Raw genomic sequence first — 27,674 nt, 5'->3', positions numbered from 1 at the left:
CCGGGGAAGACATGTGCTTGCTGCCACATATCGCAGCATGATTCCACAACCCTGAACAAAACATGTCCTAAATATTATGTCTGTGGGTGATGTTGAACTTCATTTTGACAACACTGCATCTTTTGTGAAAGAACTCTTGTCCATCCTTTGGTATTTGCCTGTAACCTACTTTATGGAGTGTATGGAGTGTATTGACAGTCTCTTCAAGTACTTTGGACCAGAATTTGTCTCATCTAACCTAACTTAGATCCCTAGTGTTTTTAGTATGCGTCTGTACTCTTTCTATACACTGTTTGGTTCAGCTAAACATTGTGGAACAAACTTTCATTTGGTTTCATGCCAAGTGACCAAAAGAATGCATGTATCTTTGATGACACTGTAGACTGAAGTACAGAGCATTCTTATCAACTTTTTGTGATACTTTCTGCACACACTCAAGATTTCCCGCCTATTTTCGCCACACTTCATCTTGTGTAGGCCCATCTGCTTCTGGGACTTGAGACGTTCTCTCCACGACTGAAGTTTTCTGAATCACAATGCTTGTGCACAAGAAATGAAGGAAACAAGGAAGAAGAGAAGTTTTCCAACAAAACCTTTGAGGAATAAATTCCAGAGACTTTTTTCCTGTCATAAGTCATTGAAAGACTTCATGATGTCCATCTGAGCCATCAAGCCTTGGAGGTCCTAGTAACACCAGATATCTCGGAAATGGTCTCTACTTTCTATGCTCCATACAAGTTCCTAACCCTTGCTTTCGTGACAAGGAAATAACCACTAACAAATGAGGTATGATAGTGACATTTCGCTGCCCCTTTCCACGATTCTGCATTCAAGCAGTTGTAATTACCTCATATTGTAACAAGGCAGTTCCGCTCATTGACATTTACAATGTCTTACAGTAAAATTGCTGCATTTACGCTCGGTACTACGCGAGCGTTTCTGAAGCGAACGTAGTAAATATTAGGAGCATTGAAGACGAAAATCCATACTCAGTTTAGGAAACGTCTCTGATTTGCAAGCGCAAGTTGAAATTGTAGTAAGTGGAGTAAATGATGCCGCTTGTTCTCATTCCAAGACATCCTTTTTTGGCACGGTATCAGCGATGTTACAGTCATGTTTTAATGGGCGACGTTTGAGGATTCTCAGCAAGCAATTATGTCTTGTGGCGTAGAGTTACGCTGCGACGTGATTTGGTGGGGATGTGCGATGAAATGGAAGGGAGATTTTTCATCTTTAACAACTTTGTTGACACTGACGGTATTTCTTTGTGGCGAACCAAGATGATGAATAATTATGTTTGACAGATCTGTTGCTGTTAGCGGGGTAGTCTAAGATTGAAGAGAGTTGGCTTCAGTTCCTTGATAGAATATAGTAAGTTCAGTTTCTTGATTGGACATTCAGTTTCTTGAAACAAAGATCGGTTTCTTCATAACAAGTTCAGTCTCTTGATAGAAAGTTCATGCAGTTTCTTTACCTGGGACGTTTCTTTTTTGCTGTTAATGAAAATGGAGTTAGCAACGAATGCATTGAGTTCATATTTCACAAATTTGCCTTCAGTAAAAAGTCTATTTGAGATTACCTTTGTTCAACTGCGGGTTATTTTCTCATACCTGTGCAAAAGAGTAAATTGTCAATTTCTTTTTTTCGTCGATTTTCATGATATACCTGAGGCACGTTTTTCTGCAGGAGACCTCTCACCTTTAAGAGCAAGGAGGGCCTGGGAATCTGAAGTGAATTCCTCGGATCTGCTTCAGATTAGTTCAGGATTCTGAAATCATCACCGTTTAAAATGTTATGCTGTTATTCTTGTTGGTGATTCATAATGATCCATTTGCATTACAGGGGATGTGGTGATTAGCGCCAACTAAATCACTAAATCAGAGATTAACTAAGATTGTGAACCCTGAGACTGAGTGAATGGTTCTTCCTCCTCAAATGTTAATCTGCAACCTTCTTGCAAACTTCTTCCTTTGTTATGAGTCATCAAATTTGGTGAAATATTGAAGTCATTTAGCGGGAGAACATTCATGTTGGTAGCCTCAATGTCTTTCCTTGAACCTCAAACCCTTGTACCAAGGTATATGTATGGAGAAGAGCAAACAGAATGGCACCTGCACCAACAAAAGGAGAGAAATACTTGTTCATACAAATATTTAACGTTCTAGATTCGAAATCCAACTGAAGGCAAATGTTGTTTGATGCAAGAGATATTTAGTAGCAGTAATCAAGAGACTTTTGTCAGAAGTCTCCAATACAAAGTGAGTTAGTCTGTAAGTACTTAATCTCACTTGTAAACAAAGGTCAATGACCAACATGATTGTGTCCAACTTACTACAGCAGTCATGTCAAATTATGGAAGGATTCAAAGCAATTTGCTTTATTCCATTAGCATTGCTCTTTTCAGACAGATAATCCAGAAACTCGCAATTCATTTAGTGGGACATGTGGGATGGCACCAAGTCAGGGCGTTAAACCATCCAATTGTGCCCTTGTAACATTGGGATATGCACCGGCTTGAAACAGGCGAGAAACATCGTAAAATCAAGCTGTCAGATCAGATTGATTTCGGTCCCGCACAGGAAGTGGTTGCCTAGAGATCACCGCCATGTTACGCAGCCTAATCGATGCCTGATCATTGTTTCGGCTGATATATCTGGTAAAATTCTGGCAACTTGTTTGCTTGCTCAGTGGTACTATACTAAAGTATGATTTTTGTATATGTTTACTGTAATGTGCACAATGCTAATGACGTGTTGACTTTAACCCATTGTTCTGTCAGATTCGGTCAAACGATCAGGGTATGAAAGAAGTTTGAAACAAGTAATAGAGCTATTGACATAATCCATGTAGAAGGGACACACTGGCATTCAATTACAATGCAAATCAGCCCCAATGAATTGGCCGAGATCAGAGAAAACTAGTTTTCTAAATCACACAAAGGCTGCATTTCTGTAGGGCAAGATATTTGAAATAAATTTGTGTAGATTACCCAATTATGTGGTATAAAGTATCAAAAAGTCATGACCTCAATCTCGGCCAAAAAAACTATGTGGTATTGTGACACCAATACTCCCGTCTTGCTAATTTATGTGAGAAACTTCTTGTGTTTGGACAACCAGAGGCTTTGAAGTGTTTACTATTGTTGAGAGTTGTTTGTTTATTGACAAGCATTGTGACTTAGTTGTGCAACAGTTTGGAACATAATTGTTTAGTACTCAGCTTTGGATTATGTGACCCATGAAAAATGGTCCTATTGTTGTAGAAGGTACTCAGGTTATACTCAAGCCATGAAATCCCTGTTGAGAGGTTAGCATCTCGCTGCACCTGATCGGACCCTGGATAGATTATACCTTAGCGCTCCACTCTCTGCTCCTGTGCTCTACAGCTATGAAAATAGTACCTGGAGTTAGCGGGCATTACTGGTGGCAAAAACGTGTAAATGCTAATCAAGTAGAAAATAGCATAGAACTCGCTTCAGTTGCTGAGAGAAGTTGGAAAAAGTTATGAAATTATGAAAACATGCATATTTTTCGATGGGTTGCATCAAAGAGCGTGAAATGATCGAGTGAGCGATTTGTAAAATATTACTGTTTGTTTGTGTGTGGAAACGTGGATGTTAGCATAACTATTTATTTTGTATTAGTTGCTAACAGAATGTAACGTTATGGAACAAAGATAGCACAACATGTTGGTTTTGATATGGGGTTTATGCAAAGATGGTCAGTAAAGTTCAGCAACCACAAGTATACGGTGTTAAACATGATCAGGGAAAAACTCCCTGGAATCATCTTTAGACAATGGGATACCATTGGGTCTTGATCAGTTTTAGACATTGCCTTTGGTCCCAATCTGTCAGATTTGAATATCAACACAGACAGTGGGATGACCCCATTCCATTATCTTACTAAAAGCTGTTATTTCATTGTGTTACTGCCATATTGGACACCATCCACTCTTGAACAGTTCTGGATCCTAAAATGTCCAAGAATAATATTACCATCAGTCCCACCTTTGTCATCCTGTGGCATAAAACTGAAACCACACCTGCCCCCTTTCAGCATTTGACCCCACTAACGGTCAATCTCTCCCCTGAAGGCACCCACCATACTTCACGCTTATAACGTATGATTTAGCGCTGTGAAAATAATAGCCAATCGGTTGCCAGCTTGCCCTTAAGACCTTTGCTTCTGTGTAAACCTCGAGAAGTTAATTTTCACACAGAAAAGTGCTCTTGAGTGTTTGACGGGGTTGTGAACGTTTAATTGAGGGTGAAATGGGAAGGAGTTGTAAGGTTTCTTCAGTTTGTTTTAAGGGGTTGATATTCTTTTCTTCGATTGATGAAGTTCATTAGAAAGACAAGGCTAATGATATGGTTCATGGTTCGAGGCAAATAATGATCTAGGTGTCCAATAGCTCAATCAACTTTTCCACCTATCCTGTCCAGTTCTAAGTCGTCCAAGAATGGATAGCAACTTCTATTGAGGGTGCTGTGATATATGAACCATGAAAGGTTCCTACCATGCTCAAACTGAAGAAAAAATGTCTCTGGTCTAAAACTTGACCATCTGCTCCTCAGTCTGGGCCTTTTTTGGAACATTACCAGACATGGACACTGCCTGACCCCACAGTGTTATGTGACTCTTTCTGACCTGCTCAACCATTGCCATTGTCCGCCCCCTAAATTTAAACCCCTGTTAGACCATTAGTGCTAATTTTAGCCCTCCTGAATTGAAAACTAGTGAAGATGATCTATGTTGCGATGGAAACCTTTGTCCAAATTCATTTATTTGTTATCTGCATGATGACTGTGAGAAAGTTCTGACCACCAGTTTTGCCGTCCTCCTATTTGCCATGTTGATCCTTTTGATTGCTCCGTCGTACCAAAGGGCGGTCGAGGAAAGGCAGGCCGCGCTGTTAAGTTAAGTGACAAGTGTCCATGACATTAGTCCTGGCAACGCAGAATCAAGAATGCCCTTATTTATCCTTTAAACAGCGTACCTACAGTTGCATGATTCAGACATAGCTTGAGATATTCATAACGTGAGACCATGCAAGTCCCTTCCTTTTCCAAGCATCTGGTTTACAGTCTGATATCATTCTTGAAGTTTTTCATAAATATGGTCTTTCTAGCAAATGGCACATGATGCATTATGTTGCTGTCACAGTATATTGTCTTTCTGACTTACACATCTCTGCCAAAAAGTCACCCCAGTGTCGTTTTGATGAGCAGGGCACGTTGCCGTACTTCCAAGAAGATTCAAGTGGCTGTGTCTCTATGACACGCGTTGAAAACGCAGGTGTTCCATTGTTCAAAACTCCCAAGTACCCTTGCTGCGACGAGATTTCCCAGCGATCTGGCGTACAGGGAATGTAACGTTGGGTTGCTGCCATGTTGTGCAACATGGCGGTGTTTACCCTCGTATGACGGGGTGGCGGTGATCATGTGACATCAGCGCATGCCGACGTTGCACGTGCGCTTGTCAATCATGACGGCCAATTGATACAAAAGTTGGGTTAGATTCTCATGATTCTGTCTGTGATCGATTTCTACCTAAGGTTACAGCAACAGTAGTACATTTCACTGTAGAGACTGTACCTATTGCATTAGGAAGAAATGAGTTGAAATCGACACTGGATCCGCATCTGATCATCTTGTTCGCAAACAGCTGGTTAAGGGTGCCTATCGTCTGCAGAAAATTTCACCAGATTGCAAATGATGTGTCCTTTTTTTGGGCAGATTTAAAAATTTTAATTCTGAAATTTTAATCTGATGAAAACTTGGGAGTTTTTTTCCAGACAATCGATGATTTGTTTAAAATCTTCTTTCTTCTTTTATTGTTGGGCACTTCTGCTAGATTTGGTGGCAGCAATGGCAGTGTGTACCACTTATCAACCTACTTTCTTTTGTGTTGTTCCTGTAGACAACTGCTGTTTGCCTCCCATTATGGTCAAAACAAGACAGTGAAAACAATACTGATCTACAGTACTTTAATTATACCCAATTCCACTAGTTTATTCACCCTAAACTCCACTGACCATAAACTCATATGTCCAATGCATTGAATGATCCAAGTGAAATTATGAGTGGTTTGTACAAAATGATGTGCGGAAATTTGCCGGATAAATTAAAAATAATTTGAAAATTTGTCGAATTTCAATTTCGGTTTATGATGGTGAACCGACACTCCAGAAGGAGTAGCACCTGCATACTTCAAGTTTCACTGCGGTGTGTACAACTTGGGTGACGGCCGGCTGGAAACGTGGCGATCAAGAGCGTGTTCCTGTGATGGAGGACAGCGAGCGCTGAACAAGGCTCAAGGACTCCGAGAAACAACTGATTTGGTCTAAAGTGATCTGTAGGCAACCACCAAAGGGATTGGACTCGTGTAACGAATGTACGATATTTGACTTGTGACGTACAGACATGTGAAAGATAAACATCCGCCGAAGGTACAATTTGGAGAGTAAGGGGTGCAGTACTTAAATCACTGATGCTGGCAACCTATGTCTCCAAGCAAGATTAACGGCCTGGAGACAGCCGCTATGCTGGTGCATTATGGGTGCTTGTCTGTCACTGAATCAGGCATTTTCTTGTGGAATAGGATTCCTACTGTACAGTTCTACCCGTAAGTTAACCCAGTGTATTTCACTAAAAACAAAAAGCTAGGAGCCCGGGCGATATGTACTGAGCTTTGTACCCAAGTGCTATAAAAACACTATCGAACAACCAAGTATCCTGCGTGTATGTTTTGCTCTCGTGAGCGAGACTGCTCATTCTGAAACGTACAATCGTAAATTGAAATGTACAATCATAAATGGTATTGAAGTGGTAATGTCCTCAGCAATGTTTGTTCAACTGTAAAGTCAACATTGTTCTTGTATTGTTGTTGAAGAAATTTCTGGTCAGATTTACGGGTGAATGAACCTTCAATAAAAGCAAGTAGATTTTGCACTACACAATGTATACAGTCATAATCAGACTTAAAGGTGAAGAGATCGCCTTTCTTTAGTCTGAATCCCTTGCCAAGGGCCAAGCAGATGTGCTCCACCAGGACATTCCTGCATCATGTGTTCAGCTCTATGCATCACAATGTAGGCCTACTCTTCTCCAATCTAAAAAATAAGGTTTCATAAGGTTTTATCTTTGTTCACTTTGAAATACAAAGTGCCAGCAAGTTGATGAGCTTTCTGATGGTGATTGTTTCATTGCCTTTGAAGTTTGAATTGTAGAAAATTGATCCATGGACAAAGATTGCTTTCCTTGCTTCAACGAGAAAACTATGCCTCATTTTGCCAACATCATCGTCAATTCAGAACATTTGCTGCTCAAGTTGCCAAACTGCTGCAAATTGCCCCGGCTGAATGGCTTGGAAAGAGAAGAAAAAGAAGTTTCTGAGTTAAGGATTGGTAACTTGTCTATTGACAGCGCTGATTAAAACAATGAATATTGAGGCAGTTTGCTGATGTTGTTGGGCATTTTGAAAAATGTTTCACAAACTTCAAACTGAAGATGGGGAAAAAATGTCATCTGTAAGAGCACATTGTGTAAGGTTACAATGACGGTGAGGCTCATAAACAATGTTTTGAATGTCAAGAATTTTCTCTTTGACATTTTGACCAACAAGAGGGGTGGTAGTAAGTCATTCTAATTGTCACTAAAAGCAGTTTTGAGGTTAAAACCTTGAATATGAGAATGGCCTATTGTTGGCATGAAAAGTATCACTTTTGACCAGTGGCATAAGTCAGGTGCCACAAGTAGCCAATGGGGTACTCCAAACAATCTGTGGATATCGGTTTACGAGGAAGGAAAACTTAGCCATTCATTGGTGAACACCCTGAAGAGTTCCCATGTCAATGAGGTCATTCAAACAAGACAGATGTGTCCACCCCTTTCCCCAACAAGCTGCTGTTTTGATTATGGCAATATCAAAGTGTTGGCCATCTTAATTGTGTCGGCCATCTTAATTGTGTCGGCCATCTTAAATGAGTTTGAAATTTTATTATCTCAGCTGACTGGTTGTATTATTGTTACGGTTGTCCAAGATTTTTTGGCAGCAGTTTATGATGTTTGGTTAGGGAATTTAGAAAAACAGAAATTGTTGCTGGAACCTTGATGATATTTTGACAATTACTTTATGGTCTTGGTTGTTGAGCACAGTGCATGGCAACTTGTAATCAGCTGAAGTGTGCCACCATAGAAAATTTAGATCATCATGATAACTTATAGAAAAAGTAGAAAAATTTGCTTTCTGTTTTTGTTATGTCTTTTGTGAGAGACTGGACCTCACACATCCAAAGCTCTAGAAAAAAATTTGGTGCAATCTTTTCATAAGCTGTTACTGGATCTGAAAAAGAAGAAACAATAGGTCTGATTTGAATGGTACCATAAAGGTGATGATTGTAACTAAAGATGTGTCCTAGACCCTTCTGAGTTGATAGCGCCCCCTATCATGAGCCAATCTTACTAATCATTTTCCGTTTCCTGTCTTTCCAGCTGCGGAGACCAATATCACGGCGATTATTGTCAATCCCTCGATCCTTGTTACAACCAACCCGATCGTTGTATGAATGGTGGTACTTGTCAAGTGTATCAGAGCATTTCTGGGATAGTGCCAAGATGTTCCTGCCCTATAGGTAAGTGTGTCACTGCCATTTCTTGTACCTGCCACTTCTGGTCCAACAGATCATGGTAAATTGAGAGATGTTGTGTTAGGTGATAACCTGCATATAGTGAACATTTCACCTCAACACTTGCAGGGTTTCTACCAGGGTTTTAGAAAGGATCAAGAAGTCCCTGCTTTAGAGGCAACCTTGCTATATGGCCGCAAATAGAGGAGCATTGTTTCTTTGGGCCAAATAGTGCAATCCGTGTGCAAATATTAGAGGTTTATTAGATGTTGATGAGCAGGGTAATCAGTGCTCTGCCTGTCGCTTTGAAATCTAAATGTTTAGTACTGGTGGCGTCAAGTTTCCAAATATCACCACCTGAACCGACTGTCTAATTCCTCATATCATTATCTGTATCATTTTCAAATGAGGAAACGTCTGGGTATGTGATGATATTAATATGTAATGTACAACTGGCCTAAATATCAGCCATCAAAATTTAATTTCATCTAGAACAAAAACTGTCACCTCAATGATTAGGTAATTAACTTAAATTGTTCTTAATTTAGTCTGTGGAATAGTACTGATGCACCTTGCACTATGTAGGGAAGCGGCCATTGTAATTAAATTTTAAACCGCTGGCTTCACCATCTTCCTCTTCCCTCATTGTCCATCGTTTCTAACCAAAACACCACACCTCTGATGTAAAATCTTTTGTTTTTTAACTAAAGAACACTTTACGACACGACACATGTAAATTGGATAGTGCGGGTACCCATTGTTGTACATCTGGTGCAAGAATGATGGCAAATATAGTTTCTTTTGTTAAAACTTTCCCTCCATTTTAAGGGGAGCTGCCGGCAGTGAAATGCATGTGATCACGCTGCGCTGCACAAAAAGTGGTTGCAAGTCAGCATGCACTGGGGAACAGGAGTACACATTGACAGAAAAAATGATCGCTTCGTAAATTTTACTTCAATACAATGGCATTGGGTGCCATTGAAACATACTCGTTTGTTGGGTGTCAGTGCTGGTCAAAACTGTATTTTTTGCATTCTGTGCAAGTGAAACTGTTTACCATGTGAAATCTGCAGAAAGTTAAGAAAGTTCTTCTTGAGAATGGAGACTTCTTTAGTTGTTCATGTGCTGTCTCAACTCGGTCATCTAACTTCTTTGATAAGTCATTATTGTGCAATCTTTGTTTTGGTCCTGAAAGTTGCCAAGAAACATAGCTCTTCTCATGAAGGTCTGAATGACCATACCCACAAAGCCATGTGTCCCCGAATGTACACAAGCACATATTCTATCCAAACATTGACGTTGATGTATGACATCACTGAGCGCCTGCGTCCGCGTGACCTGTGACAAAAAACGAACCCAACCACAAATGGCTAGAAAATGGACCAACGGTGTTGCGCGCGCCAAAATACCACAACAGTACCAGATGACACCAGGCTGCGCTCATGATCGCACAAAGAAATTATTTTGTCAAAAACTCCCATTTTTGATAAACAAAAGCGCGGAAAGTTTTTTGACAAAGTACAACATTCAACTAACATGTTGGTTTTTCAAGCCGTCCATCTGCTGCTCACAAAAGCGCGACGTGCGTTTTAAGGTCTCACGACCGAATTCTGGGCACATTCATGCGTGACGTTTGTCTTGTTCATGTCTTTCTTGCTCTTCCTATTCATCGAGACAAAACGTCAACAATAACTCATGTCTGTGCGTCAGGTCTGTACGAATTGGTGAATACAGCACGATTCTACAAGATGAAAAATGAAATAATTTTCGCATCTGCTTCGAGTATTATTCAAAACATTTCATTCTTATCAAAAGCTATTAAGAATATAAATTCTTTTTATGAAAGAAACAGAAACATCACAAATCAAGAAATGGTGAATTATTTTTTGTGTCGGTGTGTTCTGGTCATAAATGAAGTCATTGAGTGAGATCAGTTAGGAACAGTTGGGCATCTTCCCAGATTCACCATCTCCCAAAAGATACCATCTCAGCAGACATCTGTCAAGAAAATGTTGTTCCTGAAAGAAATCTTTTGGATGTAACAAAGCCTGCCAATCCATTCGGGACCCATCTTGTAACCAGTTTGAAAAAGTACATGCAGAGTTGATGAGTCCAAACTCTGGCATCACTTTGCTAATCAAATAAAATGACTCCCTCCTGAAGCACCATGCACACAAGCAATATATGTTGCTAAAACCTGTGATTGTAATTGCTGCTCTGGGCAACAAAATGACCCCTTGTCTGCAGAATGGCTTATTATCTCCATCACTATGGCACTTTCTTCACTGCTCATGCCATTCTGAGCCACTCAGACAGAACAAAGCTGTTCTGTAGAATTACACATCTAATTTACCCAGACAACATTATGACATTACTAATTACATTTTTCTCGAGCGGAGCGCAGATTTTTCATGCTGGTGTTGGCTTTCACCAAGTATTCCTTGCACCTAGCATAAACCGTCAAATGTACTTTATGTGGCTGCTAACGCTAAAAAACATCCCATCAACTATCCCAGTGGATTCCGAACTCCCCTGAGAACACCTCAAAGATATAACCAAGTATCTCCCTTGTCTATTTTCAGGATATTCAGGCACTTTATGTGAGACTGAGGACCCACTGAGCGCCTGTTTTAGTAACCCGTGTCAACATGGTGGACACTGCAAGCTGATCGGAACCCTCAAGAACTATACGTGTACATGTGTCTCAGGATATAGAGGTGAGAATCTTGCTTCCTTGAAAGCGTAGGCATGCAACTGCTCATTCTGATACAGGGAAAGAGCCCACCTCAGCTATGGTAGGCCCTGCTCTAGACCATCTAAACTGGGTCAGAAAACACCTCAGGACGGTTGAGGGGTCAAATCTCTAGCTCGAGATTCTTGGAGTAGTTGTAAAAAGTCAATCTTCCATGGAAATAAAGCCAAATTTATATCTGTGCGAGTCCACCTGTCCTTGACATTAAAATTTGAGGAGCTTGTTTATTTCACCGGACTTTCCCACTGTTAAAAATCGCTGTCCTATGATGCGTGCAATTGTACATTAAAGTCCACGGATAGTCGCGACATGAAAAGTGATGATGCGGTATAGCATCATTGAGCATTGACAGACCTCCATTATCGGCAGGAAGTCCCTTAATTGATGATAGGGATATCAAACAAGGGCACTATACACACTGAACATGGTACCGCTGCGATGACATAGAAAAATCTAAATTCATCGATATTGCGATTATGCGTCTGCAATCTGCGGATATGGCTTGATTTCATGTCGTGGTTTGACATAAAGGCTGTGATTTTAATGTATTGATGGGAAGAATCAGGTTCAGTCATTATCCAGGTACTGGCTTTGGTCGTTTTGTTATGCAATATATGATAGATGATCTATCTGTATGGAATGTGACCGATTCTCAGAACACCGGCATGGAAACGTAAAATCCAAACATTAGTATAGCGTCCACAAACAACTGAGGAAAAAGACAAATTATATCTATCTGGTGCCCTGTTCTTTAACCCCCCCCCTCCCCAACTCCATGGGTGGTATCTGATGGTAAATACCTGTATCATATTCTAAAATTTTGCACTTTTCAGGTACACATTGTGAGTTAAATGACTACTGTGCCTCCCAGCCATGCCGGAATGGTGCGGGGTGTGCGTCACTGTCCACTGGATTCAAGTGTGACTGTCTGCCGGGATTTAAGGATACGACCTGCACCCAGGATATCAACGAATGTACGGAGACGCCCGGATTATGCCAGAATGGAGGAACATGCAAGAATACCCATGGATCTTACAGGTAGGGGGCAGCAAGAGTCAGTAATCTACAGGGTGTCCCAGAGTATTATCAAACTTCCTTTTAAGGGTTTCATGAGAAGTACGCTACTGGAGTTTCAAAATTTGGAGTAACGGTACCAAATTTCAAGATGGTGCTGCAAAGTTTAAGATAAAACAGCGAATATAAGCATCGACGTCGAGAAGGATGTGATTGATCAGAGGAGGATAAACATAAACAAATCAACGCTATCGTCTGCACCTGAAACAGCCGAACACAACCCGTGCTCCGTTAATGCCAGTATTTTCTTTGGAATCGAAACATTCTTGATCTCGCAAACAGAATGTTGTAGATAAGACAATTACGAGGTACAACAATCAGGGAGGATTCGAATCAAATCAGACTGACCAGGTTCTCTTGTTGACGTATGTTAGGGTATAGGTGTACAGTTGATGTTACTTCTTCCAGTAGCTAGAATATTCCCCTTCACCAATATTGGCAGAATAGCCTGGATATGTTTCACCAGGCACAACCTGGTCAACCATTATTCAAATGGTTGAAAAAAGTTCTAAGTTCCGTTCAAATAAGCAACAGGTTTTGATTAATATATCTGTCAGTATCTTCATAACCCAGACAATATAAAAAACAGGATGTCAGACCTGTCTACTATATATTTTGGATAACAGTCAGTTTACAAGTTAATGAAAAAACTAACATTTTGTATATCATCATCAGTGTGTTTTATGGTGTTCTTGCTCCACTGTACATGGTTCTATTGTTCTCTTCTTTGGTGCTTTAAAGAAAAAAACACCAAAACATTATAGATATCTCAGCATTTGAGGTGAAACAAGCATTGATTTTGGATAAGATTGTTTTCGAATGGTTTTTGAGTGAACTCTTGTGGCTGCACTATGTTTCATGAAGTGGCTTTCGTCAATGATATATTTTGCCTTTATCAGGAAACGTTAGTTCAGTTTACAGGTGGCCCTTTGTCTTTTAACTCGGAGAGAAACCAGAGTTAAAAGCAGTGAGGCAAGAAGTCGTAATCTCTGTTCAGATATGATAGATTTCAAGAAAAGACTCATCGCTCTGATCAAATTATCTCTGACTAACTGGAAATATCTTGCTGTTTTCAGTTGCAACTGCCCACCAACCCTTACTGGCAAAAACTGTGAGAAGACCTACTACCCGTGCAACCCTAGCCCATGTCAGAATAGCGGCACTTGTACAAAGACGGGGCAACTGACGTACCAATGTTCTTGCAAGCCTGGTGAGTACTTATAAATTTCTCTTGAAGACACTACTGGGCTGATGTAACATTCTTTGTTGTATGCAAAGCTACATTCTAAATATGCCCTTGTCAGTTATCAAATAGCACTATTGGCTGTCAAGTTGTGCATAGTCCTCAGATGCTTGTGGCTTTGGACAATGTAAATAGGTAAGGCCAGTCAGGTTTTCTACTTCTAGACATAACCAAAGAACCCAGCTAGTTTACATAATCTTCAAATGAGCTCTCCATGTACACTTGGTTAGTCACACTGAGAAACTGCTGCTTGCTCTCTCTCTCTCTCTGTCTCTCGTATTCTGCGTACATAAACCCTTCTGGCAATTCTTGTTATTTAGTAAGCATTGAAATGACTTTCTTGGTTTGGGTTACAGTATTAACAAGCAACTCCTACCTGGTGATGTATGTAGTAGCCATGGTGTACAGTATAAACAATCCCTAGTAGCCGCTTAATGCTGTGAAGACTTCCGATATTTCTTTCAAAATATCATATCCCAAAGTGTTTTTAATGTAACTGACATTGGTGTTCAAACAGTGTGTACTGGGGACACAGATATGCCAATTGAGGAGGTAGTTTTCCTCACCCCTTGCTATCTTTGAGCCCCTTGTTCATATGGGAAGTATCCCGGTCTCCACAGAACACTTTGTGTATGAAGAAAAACCTTTTGGACAATTGTCTACATTTGTTGATTCCCTTGTTGCTGCCAATCAATGAATCATTGTCTGCAACCACTGGACGATGCCCCACAAACATGAGTGTCAAACTCTGATGACACCCTAGACTGCCAATCAGCTGTAATCATCGCCATCACAGTTATTGAAGTAGAGGAAAATTACACAAGGGCACTGGTGAACGAGACAAGTGTAATATTCCAAGGCCTATCAGATAGTTTGTGTCAGGAAAACATGATCGAAATAAACTGTGTACTAGCCTGTTAGATATGGTGCCAGATGTCTGCAATTGTGGTGAAATGGCTGATGAGCCAGAGCATGAACTCTCACTTCGAGATGATTGGGTTTGTGTTCTGATTTACTTGTGAAGTTCATGTTGGTTTAGAGCTGAGATAGGCCTATTGTTGCTGTAATTCAATGTAACATGCTCTCCGATTCAGTAACTGTCTTGCTTCAGTCCTTGTGCAGTTTTCACCATTTCCATGTTTCGCAACAACTACAAAAAAGTGCTTTTTCAAGAGGCAACTTGGTCTCTTACTAGATCATACAAGTTGTTTAACCAGTAGGCCTACTCCTCTGGATGGCCCACTTCCACACTCTTGTAACCTCTCCAAGTATTGAATTACCAGTGTCCTGAATAAAGATCCGTTTGGCCTTTTGGTGGTGTACACTCTGAAGCATATGACTGAGTAGGCCTCTTTCAAACGACCTTCTTGTTGACCCACTCGCTTTGTCAACAACTTGCTTCATGTGTCGTATAAGAATGGCATATTCCCATTCCACAACCCAAAAAAGTGATTTGATAGTTTGGTGCATTGTGAAGCAGTGCTTTTTCAGCATGAAATTGAGAATGAACTACAATTTATGGTTCTTCGCAGTTCATGGTAAGAGTTCCTTGTAAGTGGAGCCTTTGCCAGAGCAAGCTAAAGACCCCATCAACATTGACCAAGTGAGAAACCATGACCATGGACCATGTGACAAGAAAATTAATGAAGGCAAAGAAGAAACTTGCACAACAATAGTGATATTTCCTTCAGGCCTGCCCGCCCTATCAGTTCCTGAAATCTATAGTAGGATTTCCTGAATGCTTGTGGTGTGTGGCTGGCCGGACACACTACTAGAGAACACGTGCCATGAGCAATTCTAGGGCAATGGCTATCAGATGTGGCCACCATCTTGATTTGCTTTCTGTTGCAGAGTGTGCTTCAGTTCATAGTAAAAAACTGGGCCAAACTCTTTCATATGTTTGGAGGGCATTACTGTTAGACCATACTGTTGAATGATGATCAGATGATTGCAGTATACCTGGAGGAATGTCTAAATAGGTTCACGTGTGTAATATTTCTGATAGTGAATGATCAACCTTCCATTGTACTTTAAACTGAACTGAATGAGCAATGTTTGTGTGTGTTCTTTGCAGTCAAGAGCTCTTTTTCAACTTCTCTCGTCCATCAGCCATTCTTTGGTCAGCTCTCAGTCGAGTTTTTATGTCGGGGGTGCTAGTGGCCCAGAGCATGTAAGGCTTCTACCATCAGACTCCCTTAGCTGGTTCACAGATCTCAAACCAAAGATTTGGCGTGCAGCTCTCTCAAACCGGAGAGAGATAGTTATCATACCCAACAAGAAGAAAACAAATCCCTTCGAAACAGTCTTGACGGATCAAGTTTCAAATTGCTTGCTTTTCCCATCAAGGAAATGGCAGGTCATCATAACGTTTGTGCCATTCACACTCTCAAACAATTCCCTTTGGATTCAATGATGCTCCTGCTGCTTCCCCATTGTGAATACGCCTCTTTTTCTGCCAATATGATCGTGGGAAGCCATTACTTACAATCAAACCCGAAACCCATCCGAACACCAACATCGTTAAGCAAACACGTCTAATTGCCCATCGTGATCGCTTTAATTAACGTAAATGGAGACCATCACTTGATTGAGTAAGAAATGTAGTACTATAAAGATGTAACATATCGTGAAGGTGTAAAAACGGCAGCGTGGGCTGTGAAGTTTCCTATTTTCACCGCTTGCCACCTGGTAAGGGGAAATATGATTACATGCTTCATTGATATCTGTCAATTAGGTATCTCTCAACAATGAGATGGATTCTCCGATTTTTTAGCATTGTTATTGATATTTTCTTCAGATGACGATTTTGTGACTGGGGGAGGGGGATTTGAACTTGTTTGCAATCTTTGTGGATGTGGTGTGGTTTGTAGAACTTGTGTTGTAATGAAACACATCAATTTCTGATGGTACATGTGTACATGTGTACATGTGTACATGTGTACATGTGTACATGTGTACATGTGTACATGTGTACATGTGTACATGTGTACATGTGTACATGTGTACATGTGTACATGTGCACATGTGTATGACAGTGTCTTGTGCAAAAGTCCTAGCTGCTCCTGAAAGAAACTTTGTGTTGATATAGCACAGTTTGTCAATGTACTGTAAGTGTAGGACTGCTGAATATGTGTGCCCCCATATTCCGCCATTGTATATGACAATCAGCCGGCTGGTGCATACTTATAACCAAATACTGTGCATAAACACTTGACTTGTTTGTTCACCAGTAACTATTCAGGGCCACAAGTCTCTCACCGAATGATGTAACACACCCAATCTAATTCACACAAGGACTTGAATCTAAATACTTATAAATTACTTTACCACAGTGGGGACAATAGGCCAAGTGGTTTGGGGTCGGATTACCAAATTCCATTTACCTACAGAACCATACTGAGTCCTTTTCAAGTCAACTCTGACCAAAGCTACTGTATATAACATACAGTCCGGGTGCAGTTATCCATGGTCAAGTCAAATGAAAAGTATGTTCAAATAAAGTAAGTTTTGGGACTTTTTTCTTGGATTGTTTGCTGTTGATGTTTTATTTAGAACAGGTGCATTTTGATCTAACACCCCTGAAGTGTAAAATTAGTTTGTAATATGCTTTTGAACCCCTAACATAGAGAATATTATTTCAGACCTTCCATAAAATTTGCCCTCAATATCAACCTCAACAGTTCTCAGTACAAATTGGCTTTATTTGGTCAATCTGATGAACACAAATTTCTGTCAAAACGGTCCCACTGTTCAGCATTCTGGAAATTCTGCCAAAAAGATCACACTGTCTGGTTTTAACAGAATAATTAGTTTATTTCAACAGACATGTTCACACCGACAACAAATAGGCATATCATACAATTTATTTTAGAAAGTGTCTGCACTTGAAACCCCAGAGTAAACATGTAAAGAGGCCTATTTGGGCTGGTTGGGTATGAAAGTGTTGTATAACCATGGCTTGTTCAGAAACAGAAAAGTGACTGCACTGGCCTGGCCTTTCTCTTTGTTCCCCATTATACCACAATGAGTTAGGTTTAGAATAAGTGTCCTAACTTCATACCCCTTGCAAATAGGCCTACTTTTACTGATTGGATAGAAATAATTGGGAAGTCGAGAAAGTGTTCTTGCTTCACACAACCTGCAAATAGACCTTCTTAAGCTGATTGGATTGAAATGATCAATTTCCTCGGGTCACTTTCATATTGGGAAGTTAAGAAATTGTTCCGGCTTCACACCCTGTTAATAGGCCTATTGAGGTGTGGAGGGCAGACGCAAGGCTCCTGTCACCCACTGTTTCTATTAAGAAAACCACTTAAATTGTGATTCCAAATAGGGCTTATTCTCTACTTATATGAGTGATTTGGACGTATTTGATTGAACTAAACCTGAAGTAGGCCTTTCATTTCATCCAAGTGTTCTTGAAGCATTTTCCGGGCCTGTCTAAGGTAACAGAAGTTCCCCTTCAGCTGCCCTGAGGATACCTGACAGGACTTCTGACCCTTGGTCAAGAAGGTCCTAAAGGGCAATGACAACTATTGTTTTGTAATGAATGTGACAAAAGATGACATATTTCTGGCAAAAGTGGGAGGAGGGATTGATTGCTGCGGGGAACATGCCTGTAGGTTCAACATGAGAGGGGTGGGAAAGATTAAATGGTTATCCTATGTAATAAAGGATCCTACTCATGCCACCGGGACAACTCCCAGTCATGCAGCAGGACAACCCCCAGTCATGCAGCAATGATGCCATAAAAAAGGCTTCAGCTGAAATGGGTGGAGACCTGGTAGTTACCCCTGAAGCTTTGGGTTCTGGTGTGGAGCACATCAAGTAATGTATGGGTGAATGTTTGTTCAGTTATGATTGCACTGGGTCATCCCCCAAGCAAATTGAATATTGTAAAAAGTTGTACTTTTGCTGAGAATGGGTGGAGAAGGGATAAACCCTTTAGTGTGATTTAGACTGAGTGGGTTCAGATTGTGATACTTACGAGGTTGGGGTATTTGCTTGGTCTCACATAGCCCCAGGTCAGTGCATAAAGCAATGTGAATATGTGAGAGAAAAGTTACATGTTGGGCAAAATAGATGGAGAATTGGCTCAATACTGTTCCCCCCTAACCCTAGGTTGAAAATGTGGTCTTAATCCAGAGTTTACGGTCGGAAGTTTAAGTTTACTCTGCGCCCAATAGCCATAAGTCAGCCCTTGGAGCACGGACCAGGTGAGATTGTCATATTCATACGATAATGACGATGTTATTGTCTTAATATAATCACGTCTCAAGATCGTGAAAATTCTCATAACGGCATCGTCGAAATCTGCCGGGAGGTGAAAATTGAATTATTCGCATCTGTGTAGATTTGATCAAAGAGTAACTAGCCCGAGGGAAGAATTGTAGACCAAAGCATTGTCATGACAAGTTTTTTCCTGAATAAATATGCTGTTTTCGATCTTTCGTTCACTTTCCCACAGATTTGCGTTGCCTCGTTTTGAGATTTTGGTTTGTGTTGTTGCGTTGGCGGGTTCTATCTTTGTGTGTGAGATATTAGGCTGTAGGTCAGAGATTCTTCTTTCATTCGATTATGCGATAACAAATTTGAGGTGCTTTTTTAGGATGTTTATAGGAAATCCTGACATCAGGTTTTGTGTAGATTTTAGTCAGTATGACATCAAATAAAATTGAAAGTTTTGTGGTCTTTCCCAGTGGTACACACAGCTACATTATTCAGATCAACAAGATTAGGCATTTTCTCAACTGATTTCTAAGTAATGGTAAGGCACAGCTGTAAAATTTTCGAATAATACAAACGTTTTGAATATTTCAGTATCCACTGACACCTTCTCACCTATAATTACTCAAATAATTGAAGACCATTTCCGTTCAATCTATTGGTGAGAAAATTCAAACTACGACTATTCCCACCAAAATACCATCAGTCTCTTTGCTCATTAGCCTGGTTAAAGGCAACGGAATTGTCAAAAACTTCCTCCCGCCCCACCCCCTCCGCTCAAAAATCAGAATTGCTCAATGATCCTATGTTGATGATACAATTGTCAAAAATCATGGCCGACAATTAGGCTTAATTGTTACCAGGTGTGATTTGATTAATGAGATGAGGATTTTGACCTTTTTCGTCTCCTTCACTCAACGGTCACAATTCTTTACTAAAGCATCATAACCTTGGACCATTTCTCAACATTTCTCCACCTTTTCATGCAATTTGATAATTTTTCTTCCGAATGACGATATTGTTCGGGTGTCGTTCACGATTGTTTTGAAGCACGTGAACATCTCGGGTGAGTTACCACCCATTGGGGTCGAAGTGTTTTCTCCCAGTCACAGCTGCCCCTGTGATTTCTTAGATTCTGTGGTATTGAACCCTGAATAATTAGGTCCCATCATATTTCCCTCACAGCAGGTGAGAGTTGGTATTGCCCCAAAACACTTCTTCTTCCTTCACGTAGCCTGTATTTGTTTACCCCTTTGTACCTGGTGGGGGTTAGGCACCCAACCTATGATTGGCAAATCTTAACAAATATTGAAATCACCTTGCTACTCAGTAATTACTACTTTGTTGAGAAATAAAGACATCGCATGTCATGGGAAAGTTTCCGTGATTTCACATTCGCAACTCAAATATCTTGTGTTCATGCAAATTTATATCCAATACGATTGTCGCGGTTATTGTTTGGCGATATTATTTGGGTTGAATTTTATGTATGTGTGGGAATCGTTTTGATCTTGTGGTTTATTGATTAGTTTTAGATGCCACTTAGGTATGAAAGTTCCATCGCTCTGATTCAAGCCAACCTTGCCTCAGTCTGTCTACAAGCTCTGGTGCATCCTGTACACGAGTCCTTACCAAAAATAGGTTGGATTTCTATGCACCAGAGTGAAAGGCGCTCAGAGGTAATCGGTGCTAAATTGCAATGATGACCAGAAAATGGGGAAATTATGGTAGTTATGAACCTGGCATTGATCTGGTATTACATATAAATACATTGTATAGGTTCTGGATACCTAGATGTATAGCCTCAATTACAAACTATAAAACGGAATTTTCCCACTATTTTCTGTGTCAACGTGACCAGACCAAAGTCTCACCTTCAATTGCACTCACGAAGTGTAACCTTGCTTTACATCTGTCCACTTCAAAGGACGCTCATTTGATGAAGTTGTGATGAACTTATTGCTTATATTGCTTGATCCCCACTTGTTTGTCAAGCATGGGTGATTGGCTATTGGCTTCCTATCAATCAATGTGATTATTGACTAAACCTTGTTTCTATTGTAACAACCTTACTGAGTGAATTACACCATTACGTTTATGTTGACTATAATTTGATTTGGTCATGGTCAGAAGCAAAAGATATTACTCAACCATGACCTTTTTAAAATACGTTCAAAAAGAATTGGAGAGGGATGTTCTGCAACATTGAAAGCCAAGTCAGGATTCTTCCTGAAATGGCTGCTGCATGGCTACAAAACCCACTGCATGTAGTTCAGATTTGAGGACAGAATCATGGTAACATGGAGCCCAGAGGACTGATGGGATGCTCAAACAAATCAGCTGCTTTACACCAACCCAAAGCCATCTCCCTAGCTTGTAGCGACATTGATTGTGATTGGAAAGTTCCCACAAATCATGCCAGCATTTGAGAACACAATCACAAATTAATAATTGATGGTGTTAATTGAGAACACTGTAAGTGTTTGTATAATGGTGTAGACTATTTGTGGTATTTACGCGCCTAATGTGAGTACAATAACCAAACAATAAAACTATGACTTTATGTAGCGTATCTTGTGCTATGAAACTCAAATCTGATTTAGTATTCATACCTGAATTTGATTACGTGGACAAAGCTGCAGTCAGCACACTTATTTGTTGGACCCAAGCTCTGATTAATAAATTATAACAAACAAATTAGTGAGGAGATACTCCAGTGAAGTGGCTTGGGCTTAGTAACCTTGTAGTTTGGTAGTGGAAACTGCAGTCACAACAATGTCTTTGATAATGACAACAAAAGAACAACAAAATGTCCTTGATTATGAAAACAAATTCAATTGAAAAACACCAAAAGATTGGTGGTAACAATTAGAAGGTCTGTCTGGGTACAAGCACAATCTGGATTTCGATCAAGATTTCCTGCGTTTGTTTCAGTAAAACATTCTTCCGCTTCTGTGTTCGAAACAGCACTATCCCCCAGCCCATGCTCTATGACAGATTGGCTGTTTGCTTCACCTGTTTCTTCTCCACATCCTGGTCTCCAAGGTTCTTGCCAAAAGATCTGTTCATTTCTTATCCGTGAAAAAGGCAAATGGCTTTCAGGGCCTTTGGCTTCTTTATAATTCTTCAATGTAAGTGAGTGTGCTCTGCTCTGTGAACTTTAACCCAGTAGCGGCCTGGATCGCTAAGAGAGGGTCTCTTTCCAGAAATACAAGGCCGTAACTGTATTGTATGCGCCGGTCACCGATACAAAGGTTGACCACGCTCAATGTTGCTTAACTTCCACTCTGGGGCAAACGCGCCAACCACTGGGCCATAAAGGAATTCCCTCATGGCTGGTGGGTTAAGCCTGGGGGTACTATACAGTAACTGTCAATTTTAACATTTGAGAAGGGTTTTCTAAGTCGTTGTCAGTGATTTATCACCAGAAGGAGAGATTTCTGTTTCAGCTTTTTACTTCCACATTCAGTATAGTACATAAACATGTATTGCATTTCTCAACCCTCTCTTCTTGACTCTTCTTGCAGGTTTCACCGGGGCAAACTGTGAGATTAACATAAACGACTGCGTGGATAACCGATGTGCTAACGACGCCACCTGTGTGGATGGAATTGGAACTTATACATGCAAATGTCCGCCAACATATAATGGTAAGCTGTGTTAAGATATCGTTTGTGACCTTGAACTAGTCAATTCACATGGATTGCAATAGCTGGGGAATCTATTCTCCTTGGGGATCTGATACATATAAAACCCTCCACAATTGGAATTGTCTCTGTATGCTACAGAAAAAAGTTACATATTTTAGCTACTGACTTGTTACGTTTTACAACAACCATGAGTAGACCCCATTCATACTATCAGCTGGCCGTTGAGATGCATGAAATTTAGGCAAAGCGGCCACAATTGGTTTGAAGTACCATTCAGTTCCCTTGGTTGTAAAACAGTGTTTATTTACAGCCAGCTGAATAAGTTGTTGTTTTCGCGAGTTCTGAGATATATTCATTGGTATTCTGTGTTCTGTGGGAAAATTGTAGCAACAAAGGGCTTTCACGCTCTTGAGTGAAGTTGGTAGACTCTTATTAGTTCATGGATGGTCATGTACCTCGGAATTAGATTCTGTTCTGATGCCTGTATATTTGACACTCACTGCTAATGCCAGCTGACCTATATTGATGTCAAGGCAATGGACCTGAGATCAGTACTGTATCCAGATTATCACAAAAGTCTCTGAAAGAGGGAAAAACCAGAAAGCTATCTGGTGTCTTAGGGCCCTCTAGGTTGTGAGGTCGACACAGATAAGTTTTCTTTGGCTCTTTTACTGCATACACAGAGGACATATTTGACTTTAGCTCATGTTGGTCATCTCAACTGCCATCACCTTGTCAGTGCGAGCCACAAGGGCACCAGAGAGGAAGGGGTTCTTGTATATTGACCCCTTGGGCTTTCAAATCAGGCCAAAATAATTTTCACATTTTATGGTCCAACCTTCTTTTCCAGGTACTTACTGCACAGAAGACGTGGATGAATGCTCTTTAGGGAACCCGTGCAAGAACGGGGCCACTTGTAAAAACCATGATGGCGGGTTCCTGTGTATCTGCGTCAATGGATGGGAGGGCGCCGACTGTGGGAAGAACATCAACGACTGTTTGAATCGGCCGTGTTACAATGGTGGAACTTGTCACGACAGAGTTGGATATTACTACTGCGAGTGTCCGCCTGGGAAGACTGGTGAGTACTTCCATCAGATGTCCTTGAATGAGACTTAAAACTCAGATTATTTGTAGGCCTACCTGATCCTATCACATGACAGGGCGATTGAAGATCCATCCAATTCGACATCAGTGTGAGATGGACTCCACTTCCTGAAACTAGGCGTTAAAACCAATGGGTGCCCAATCATAGTGGAACATGAAGAATGTTGACAAGAGCAATGTACACTGAGAGAGATATTGTGATGTCGGGTCTTTCATGCCATGCAACCAAATTTCATTAGAATCGAACATGACTTGTAAAAAAATGATCACTGAGAGAGACAATGAGGCAAGAAAGACATGACTGAAGGTCACAGAGGTGATGTTGTTATGTAAGGTTTCATTGTGGGAAAATCACTTTCTAATCTCAAATGATAATTGAGATGTTATCTCTCAAAATATTAGACGCAGCGCCCATATTTGCTGCACCTGTTCATTGCCGATGAGGGGAGGCGGCCATCATTTTTCTGGGTGAAATATTCCATTTCTTCTTAAACTCATTTCAATGATTTGCCTCAGGCAATCGTCATTAAAATCTGCCGTCTGTTATTGTACAGAGCCTCCTTTTGGTTCATCGTCATGGCGATCCATCGCGCATGATCTCACACTTTTAGATAATCGGGAACAAAACGTCTCAGTTCGGAGGCTCCCTTCAGACCTTTGATCTTGGCATCTAAACATGATTCTGTCACAACAAATGATGTGAAATATTACGAAGTATAGAATGTTTCTCGGTCAAATACCAAATTCCAGGTTATTTTGTGGTTGGCACTTTTTTGTTTGCTACTTCCTGTGAAACTGTGTTTTTCTGCGGCATATTTGTTTGGTATTTGACAGATGGTGTAGTGTGTGTTTTCAGAGAGAAAAGGTGGCAGTTCAGCTGTTCATTACGCTATGAAGGATCAGTCTTCACGGGTGCTACGAGTGGGGAGTTTTTTTCTGCACGAGTATTTGAACCAAGATGAACAGCCGGTGCAAGGCAACTTGAAAAGTGTCAAATTCAAGACATCTGTGTTTAACTTGAAAAGATATTCTTTGAGTACGAATAGACTGCTATAAATGTCTGCAGTGTCTCCCATTTGAACTTACACAATCCAGGCATCATACATTGGTGATGCCAAAGGACCAAGTCCTGTTTGACCAATGTTTTGACCTTCAGGCATATGCAATCAATCAGATATTGGAATATGAGCTGTGGTGATCTTTACTTGTTGGTAGAGATCATTGAAATCAACCCACCTAGTCTCTTATATCTGCTGTTATCTTAGAATAGGAAGATATGAAAACAAGAGTCTAAACTTTCAACTGCCCCAAAGAAAAGTCTTCAGTGGGCAAAATCAACAATACACCTTTTGTTGTGGATGACACTCGCGGTCAGTGCGACAGATGGCAAGTTGTCCAATGCTGCCACCTGCGACCACTTGATGCGATGGGATGACAGTGATGAGCAACGGGTATTGTCATGGTCACTGTCACCTAGGGGTCGTTACTGTCATTACGTAATTAACCGTTTAATTGCGTGGTATCTTGTCCGAGGGGCATTGTGAATGGGTTACGAGCTCTTCTTCGGATGGCTGTTGTGACTTGTAAAAGTTACATATTTCTATCTAACTCAGTTCATCATTACAAGTTCCCTGGAGTGATTTGATGACATCAGATTCTAATAATGCTATTCTTGCTGAGTCAGTGCCTTCTCTGCCTTGATTGAACTCACTGCCATCTGCAGACAATGTCTTACACTAGAACTAAAAGAATTCAAGCCACCAGTACAATATGTTCAGTAAAACTGATTATAAATTCATGAAGTCTGTCACCTAGTGTTCACTTCATCAACTGTACCTTGATATCACCCATTGTCAGGCTAATTCATTTTCTCTTGCTGCCTCTTTAATTAGCACTTGTGTTAATTGTCTATCATTGGAGTGTGACAATAGTTCACACGGTATGCTCAGATAGTCGTTTTTGGGTGAAATAAGATTTTTTGGAAATCACAAGTTATTAAAATTATTTTAGCTTTAGAATATAGCCATTGATAAGAATGCTTATGGTTGACCAATTTTTTTCAAGTGAACATCCACAAAGGTGTTTTGCTGCAAAGCGTGAGCTACTATTTTCTCATTTGATTGTATTATCATAAAATACTGGGCGTTCCCATCCAATTTTCCCAAAATAAAAAAGGTTGGCAAAATATGATATTATTGTTCAACCCGCAGTTGGCTCTCTGAGATGTAAATATTCCCACTGTCTCACCATCGCGGGCCGTAACCTCCCGTAACAAAACCTCCACGTTTTGTGCACCACTTCTGTGAGTGAAACACGATCTGAGCTCTATTGTGAGTTTTATCTGTTCCATTCAACAGCGGTGTCAGGTTACAGAAAACGTGATAAATTAACGCGGCCGATCATGATGCATTCGTTCAAGAGCAGCAGGATTGTTGACCGCTGTGAATTACTCTCCTCATTAGGAGGGACTAAAGTACCCTTCACCTTTTCCCCTATCGATTTCATTAAAAATTTCCCAGGTTGATTGAATTTGCTTGAGACCTTGAATTCATCACTTAACCATGATCTATCAAAGTTAGTTGACTTTTGTTCTCAACTTTCAGCTTTTGACTTTGAGAGAGTTTTTCTGGGAATGCATTGTTATACTTACATCTGTGATGTTACATCATACCAAGGGTTAATAAAGCTTTTCATGCAGAAGTCAGGCTACACAGTCAAAGCTTACATATTGATGATGACCCGAAATCAAATATTATGTAAACAATATAAATTATAGATAATGTAGTGATGGGTATTTGATGTCCCGACAATTATAAATAATCGGCAAGGCCGGCAGTATCAAATGATGGTTATTCATAGATACATGATCATTGGATGATCTTTGTTATCAGATTGAACCAGACTACAATTGTTTTCAACAAATTATCCAAAATTTCAATGATTATTACCCATTATTAATGGTCTCGATGATGATACATCACATATAGTTGTAGGCCTACAGTTCAACGAGTTCCTTAAAAAAAATTATGACTTTGTATTTTCCAGGACTGCGATGTCACTTGAATGATACCTGTGTGAGCCGCCCCTGTCATGCGGGAGCTTTATGTGATACTTCACCAATAGATGGCAGCTTCTTATGCTCATGTCCAACAGGTTACGAGGGAAGCTCTTGCTCAGATGACATCGATGAATGCACAGAAAGTAAGTTGAATTCAGTGAGGTGCTGTTATACTTTAGGCCCGATTATGACTTGTCCAATTGGTACCATCAGGAAGTGTTCCTCAAGAGCTCACAGTTGAATGGTCATGTTAATAGGTTTACAAATGGTACCATCAGAAAGTTAATTTTGACACCAGACTGGAAGTTCACATGCATCAGAATGTTGTTTGAATGAGAAAATCGAGACACAGACACTCAAGACTGTTATCTCTCAGACTCTCCTGGTTTGAGGTTCAGAGATTTTATCTGCGGAAGTCAATTGGTGGCACAAGTTCAGAGAAATCTTCACAAAGACCTGCAAATAATTAAAAGCTGGTTGTAGTGATAACATATTTGGCATTCTGATGCCATGCTGGGTTAGTATTGTCCTGCCCTTGGATAAACAGTCCATAAAGAACGAATGCATTTGGTACAATTATCAACCATTTTAGTGTCAACTCATTGGGATTGAGACTATGGCAAAATGGTCCAGTACGCAGACACAAATCTCATGACCCAACCTGTGAATGGTATTTGAAAATCTTGGCCATTATACAGTCTGGTGGCATAAAACCTTATAAAGGTCCTCTGTGTCTCAGTCTTGTCACCGGGTGCAAAGTTTATGACTGTCCCTAAGTTACAGTCTGGAGGTGGGAGGTACCTTAAACCATCAATCTCAAACTTGACCATAACTTTTACTTCCATGGCTGGTTATAGCTTGTTTAAGATGCTGGACTGAGAAACTGGGTCATTTGGGGAAGGACAAGAGGATATGAGCACTTCGATTTCAAAAGTT

The 27,674-nt window shown here is 40.4% G+C and overlaps 1 protein-coding gene across 2 annotated transcripts in view; it reads left to right on the top strand.

The window, feature by feature from the left end:
• Positions 1 to 27,674, top strand: part of LOC135501839 (neurogenic locus Notch protein-like) — a 67,581-nt gene that overhangs the window by 17,907 nt on the left and 22,000 nt on the right. For both annotated transcript variants that reach the window (XM_064794207.1, XM_064794206.1), the window contains 7 exons: positions 8,495 to 8,634; positions 11,211 to 11,345; positions 12,214 to 12,418; positions 13,531 to 13,664; positions 22,451 to 22,573; positions 23,424 to 23,654; positions 26,726 to 26,881. In XM_064794207.1, coding sequence (XP_064650277.1) covers positions 8,495 to 8,634; positions 11,211 to 11,345; positions 12,214 to 12,418; positions 13,531 to 13,664; positions 22,451 to 22,573; positions 23,424 to 23,654; positions 26,726 to 26,881 — 1,124 coding nt within the window. The remainder of the gene's footprint in view (positions 1 to 8,494; positions 8,635 to 11,210; positions 11,346 to 12,213; positions 12,419 to 13,530; positions 13,665 to 22,450; positions 22,574 to 23,423; positions 23,655 to 26,725; positions 26,882 to 27,674) is intronic.

Source organism: Lineus longissimus, chromosome 17 (genome assembly GCF_910592395.1).
Source record: "Lineus longissimus chromosome 17, tnLinLong1.2, whole genome shotgun sequence".
NCBI lineage: Eukaryota > Metazoa > Nemertea > Pilidiophora > Heteronemertea > Lineidae > Lineus > Lineus longissimus.
Note: the sequence above shows the minus strand (reverse complement) of the source record. Positions and strands in the feature narration are given on the sequence as shown.